Source organism: Lucilia cuprina, chromosome 3, assembly GCF_022045245.1.
Source record: "Lucilia cuprina isolate Lc7/37 chromosome 3, ASM2204524v1, whole genome shotgun sequence".
Lineage (NCBI taxonomy): Eukaryota > Metazoa > Arthropoda > Insecta > Diptera > Calliphoridae > Lucilia > Lucilia cuprina.
The window spans coordinates 6518646-6524064 of record NC_060951.1 but is presented as its reverse complement, the minus strand read 5'-3'; the positions used below and the strand labels follow the sequence as shown (position 1 = coordinate 6524064).

The 5419-nt window shown below is 32.9% G+C and overlaps 2 protein-coding genes across 2 annotated transcripts; one reads left to right on the top strand and one right to left on the bottom strand.

The window, feature by feature from the left end:
- Positions 1-1623: 1623 nt before the first annotated feature.
- Positions 1624-2079, top strand: LOC124418457 (serine-rich adhesin for platelets-like). Its single transcript, XM_046947169.1, has one exon. The coding sequence runs from the start codon at positions 1624-1626 to the stop codon at positions 2062-2064; it is 441 nt and encodes a 146-aa protein (XP_046803125.1). The 3' UTR covers positions 2065-2079.
- A 1159-nt stretch (positions 2080-3238) lies between these two features.
- Positions 3239-5098, bottom strand: LOC111689364 (GMP synthase [glutamine-hydrolyzing]-like). The gene has a single exon (XM_046945983.1). It carries the CDS (start codon positions 5096-5098, stop codon positions 3239-3241), a length of 1860 nt encoding a protein of 619 aa, XP_046801939.1.
- Between the last annotated feature and the right edge of the window lie 321 nt (positions 5099-5419).

Genomic DNA, 5419 nt, shown 5'->3' with positions numbered 1-5419 from the left:
ACTAGACTATAGACTAGACTATAGACTAGACTATAGACTAGACTATAGACTAGACTATAGACTAGACTATAGACTAGACTATAGACTAGACTATAGACAAGACTATTGTCTAGAGTATAGACTATATTATAGACTAGACTATAGACTAACCTATATTATAGACTAGACTATAGACTAACCCTATGTTATAAGTGTTTAGCATTTTAGAAAATTTCTATAAAATTACTAAAATATTTTTTTTAATTTTGTATTATATTTCCAGTTTTGAAAAGGTTTATACGCCACGAGGACGCCAGACTATCTGTGAACAACGAAGTCCAGATTTAACCTACAACGATACCATTAAACGTATACAATTAAATAAAGAAAATAGTGAAATTTTAAGGGAATTGGCCAAAAAACAACTGGAGAGAAGAAAAACAATAAAAGACCTTAAAAACGTGCAAATTGTAAAAAAACAAAGTTTAAACAAATTTAATATTATTCATAAATATAAACAAAGAAAACGTAGTTTGGGAAAACTAGAAAGTGTTGACGACGATTTAAATAAACAGCAACAATTTCCTGTGAAAAATGACTATACGGTAATACGACCTTTTACAACAAAAACCACAAATAATTTAAAACAACAACAACAGCAGCAGCAGAAGCAAAAGCTTGGGGAGGAGTGTGAAACCTTAACATATTATTTACAATTGGCAACGGATTACTATGAACAAGGCTTCCTGAAAAACATAAAATATTTGGAAAACTTAGGAGAACGTAATCAACTGAGACGTAAGAGGCAAAAACAGTTACAACAACAACTACATCAGCAACAACAGCAACAAATACACATTTCCAAAGACCTGGCAAATATTTCTACAAATTTCTCAACAAAATCTAGTCTACAAACGGAACGCATAACGGATGCAACGTTAAATAGTAGCAACATTAAACGACGACAAATCAATCAAATCGCCAACAGCGACTACAACTACAAAAATAATCCAATTGAAAAACAAAATGAAGAATATCCACTGAAGGTTGTCGAAAGAAATTGTCCCATTAGAGTCAATATTAAACCACAAACGTACACAGTTAACGTAAAATTGAAAGAAAATGTCTATGGCCAAAAAGGAAACATCCCGTCTCAGAAGAATTCTAATAGCATGAACGATTATGTGAATGGTAATTTGTTATATACACAATTACAACAACAGCAGCAGCAACAACAACAACAACAAGATCTTAATAATTATTCACACAATCCGGGTAATGCCTTATTAATTGATTCCTTAATTGATAACTTAAAAGATTTAGATATACACGAAAATCGTACAAATCTACCACGTATAACTCTCACCGATTATACCCATAATTATCCCACCGAATTAAATTCGGACTATCAACAACAACAACAACATCAACAATCTTCAGCTGAAGAAGGTAGAAAACGTTTAGATACTTATCTTCTTAAACAATCTAGTTTAGATTGCTATAATCTAGACATACCTTTGGATTCCCACTATCACAGTGAAGCCAGACCACCGTAAATTTGTAGCAACTTACGCCAAAAATTATATAATCTTTATCAAATTACAAAACAAAGAAAAGAGATTTCTAAATCTCCCTCTCTTTACCATGGTGGCTATTGAACATCGTTCTACATCGGCTACAACTTCAACATCCATATTATCGCCCACCTCAAATACTTCGGCCACTTCTGCCTCCACATCGGCTGCTTCTACATCTCTATCCACATTATCCACCGCTACCGCCAATAACCACAAGAAAATGTCCTCAACTTCGGACTCAGTATCGGTCTCTAAGTCGGCCGTTAGTCAACGTGATGTTGAATTTAAAGTTTCGAAGAAAAAATGCTCGACCACCGCGAACGCTACAAATAAAGATACCACTGCCCTTGAATTGTCGAAAAAGGTCTTGAAATTGGATTTAACGGGCAAGGAAGTGGAGGAGTATTCCTCATTGAAATCACCCAAATCACCTATTGTAGGTAAGTGCGGAAACATATATTTTAAATTAGATTTAATCGTCCGAGCTTATTTAGTCGCAATTGCCTAGATGTTAACAGAAATAGACTAGTCTATAGACCAGACTATAGACTAGACTACAGTCCAGCCCTGACTATAGACAAGCCTTACTATAGACTGGAATATAGTCCCGACTTTAGATTATGGTCCTGATATACTCTATATGAGACTAAACTATGGACTAAACTATAGGCTGGACTATACAGTAGACTATAAGTTAGTCTATAGACTAGACTATAGACCACACTCTATACTAGACTATAGACTAGACTCTACTGTATCCTATACGCTACACTATAAACTAGACTATAGACTAGACTAAATACTAGACTACAGACTAGACTACAGATTAGACTAGACTATAGACTATAGACTATATTATAGACTAGACTATAGATTAGACTGTAGAACAGACTAGACTATAGACTAAACTCTTAACTAGACTATAGACTAGACTATTGACTAGACTATAAAGCAGACTATAGACTATACTATATACTAGACTATAGACTACACTTTAGACTAGACTATAGACTAGACTATAGACTAGACTATATACTAGACTATAGACTAGACTAGACTATAAACTAGACTATAGACTAGACTATAGACTAGACTATAGACTAGACTATAGACTAGACTATAGACTAGACTATAGACTAGACTATAGACTAGACTTTAGACTAGACTATAGACTTGTCTATAACTATATAGACTAGAATATAGACTAGTGTTTTGACAAGTGTATAGACAAGACTATAGACTTGAATATAAACTGGACTCTAGACTAAAGACTATTGTAGACTTTAGTTTAGACTACAAACTAAACAATAACTAGAGTATAAAAACTAATTAAATAAATTTTATAATAATTTATTAACAAAAACTTTATATAACAAAACCTGAGAAATTATGGAAATATCTACTTTTGTTCTCATCACTCCCATTCAATTGTAGCCGGTGGTTTGTTAGTTAAATCATATAGTACTCTAGAAATACCGGGTAACTCGGAAATTTGTTTTTGCATATGATTAACTACCCCTAAAGGTAATTGTTCTGAACCTGGTTTAACAGCCCAGCCACATAGAAAATCGTTGGTAATAAAAGGTCTTAAAACAATGGAACGTTTGTGGGTGAGTGTATCCTTCTTATTGGGAGTTCTATCAAAATCTATAGGAGTTAGTATTACAGGCATTTGTGATATTTTATGATAAAGTTTTTTTCGTTCTTAATAGATCATTAGCTAATTTATCGGCTTGTCTTAGTAGTTTTAAATTTTCTTTATTAACTAAAGTAGTGGTAATAGTTGGATTTAATTGGGAATTGACTTTACCAAAGATATAACACACCCGATTGATGTTATGTAATAGGGTAGGTATTAATTGGGCCAAATAAAATAAATCACACCAATTGGGTTCTTGACAACTAGAGAGGCCCAGAACATACTTATAGCTGCGACCATCACCCTGTACACCCACCGAACGTAAAGGTAATAGACAGGCTTGTAGTTGATTCTGGCAGGTTATCCTTAAGAGTTCTTTTTGTTCAGTTTTTGTTAAATTATTTTTAAGATTATTCATTAATTTGTCATTCTTTGTTAGATGTTTTCGATAATTGACTATATAGGCGACCATTTGTTGGGTTTCATCAAAATCTTTTTCTTTAAAAGGTCCCTGAGCACATATTATACGTATGGCTAGACCACAACCGGGAAAAGGATGATTTTCTCTTATAGCTTTTGGTATTTTTAATTCTTTAGCTAGTTTTCTTACTTCATCTTTGTTAAGCTGACTTAAAGGTTCTATTAAACGTCCTTCATTGCGTAGTTGCCGAACTAGTTTCGTATCATTTTGATGGGTTTTAATGGTGTCTAATAAATTACTGCAATCTTTACAGCCCGATTCTATTAAATCACTTTCTAAACTACCCTGGACCCATAATATTTTGTCGTTTTTGAGTTGTAATTGTTTGAGAAGTTCTTGTGTTATATTTACAAAAGTGTTGCCTATTATAAGGCGTTTATCTTCGGGATTAAGGGTCTCACATAGCAAAGGAGCTTTTGGACTCTGAGCTCCTTTCAAATGCTTGATTTCTCTAGAACTTTTTAGGAATTTTAAGAATTCTTCACATTTTATCAAATCCATTTCCAAAGTTTTCAAAAAGATCTCCACACTTTCACATTCCTCGTTTCGCAAGAAACCATTATCGATATGAACCGCTAAAATTTGTTCTGCCCCTAAAACTTCTCTCAATAAAACCGCACAGACACAAGAATCCAGACCACCACTTATCAACAATACGACTTTTTTATCTTCTACCCTCTTCTTTATATATTCCAAAATCTGAGTCTTTACATCAGCTTTAAACAAGTCCGACTTTAAGCCACATATTTTATACAAGAAATTTTTAAAAATTTCTCCACCACATCTTGACATCTTAGCCTCTGGATGAAATTGTACACCATACAGTTGCAAATCATCATTGGCAATGGCCGCTATAAGATTTTTCTCAGATCTTGCAGAAATTTTCAAATTATCCCCCACCTTCACTACACTATCGCCATGGGTCAAAAGTACTATTTGTTTTTGAAATAAATTTTGAAATAATTTACATTTAATATCCAAATCAACTTGATATTGACCATCTTCTCGCACACTTGTCTTTTCGATTGAACCGCCAAATACTTGATTTAACATTTGCATGCCATAGCAAATGCCCAAAATGGGTATTTTAAGTTGAAATATTTTCGCATCATAAGGGGGAGCATTTTTGGCATAAACGGAATGGGGACCACCCGATATGATAATAGCTTTATAATTTCTCGCATTAAGACAGCAGGCAGTTGTTTCCAAAGGTAAAATATCATTTGCTATGCCTAATTGCTCAACCTTACGTTTTATGAGTTTAATATATTGTGAGCCAGCATCTAAAATAGCAATTTTTTCGGGAAGGCAAACAGTTTTTGTTGCCTTGTAGCGTTGTAGGTAGTTAAAGTGAAGACATTTGAGGCCTTTAAGAGCTTTATATTTTGTTATTTGGGGTTTAAATCGCTTTATTATTAACATTTTGTTTACTTTTTTTATTTTTATTATATAAGAATTCTCTTTAAGTTTAAATTGTTGACAAGAAATTATTCAAAACTTGGGTATTAATACAAAGTTCCCAGAAGTTAGGTGAAATAAAATCTGGCAGCTTTCTGTTACATTTAACAAAGATTGACAGCGGTTGATTTATATAAAACTTTTTAATTTACTGTATTTTTTGTAACACATTTGTTATATATCTATTTATCTATCTATCTATCTATTTATCTATCTATCTATCTATCTATCTATCTATCTATCTATCTATCTATCTATCTATCTATCTATCTATCTATCTATCTA

Bases quoted from the DNA above. Each gene is read 5' to 3' on its own strand.
- LOC111689364 (XM_046945983.1), bottom strand. From the start codon at position 5,098: ATGTTAATAATAAAGCGATTTAAACCCCAAATAACAAAATATAAAGCT.
- LOC124418457 (XM_046947169.1), top strand. From the start codon at position 1,624: ATGGTGGCTATTGAACATCGTTCTACATCGGCTACAACTTCAACATCC.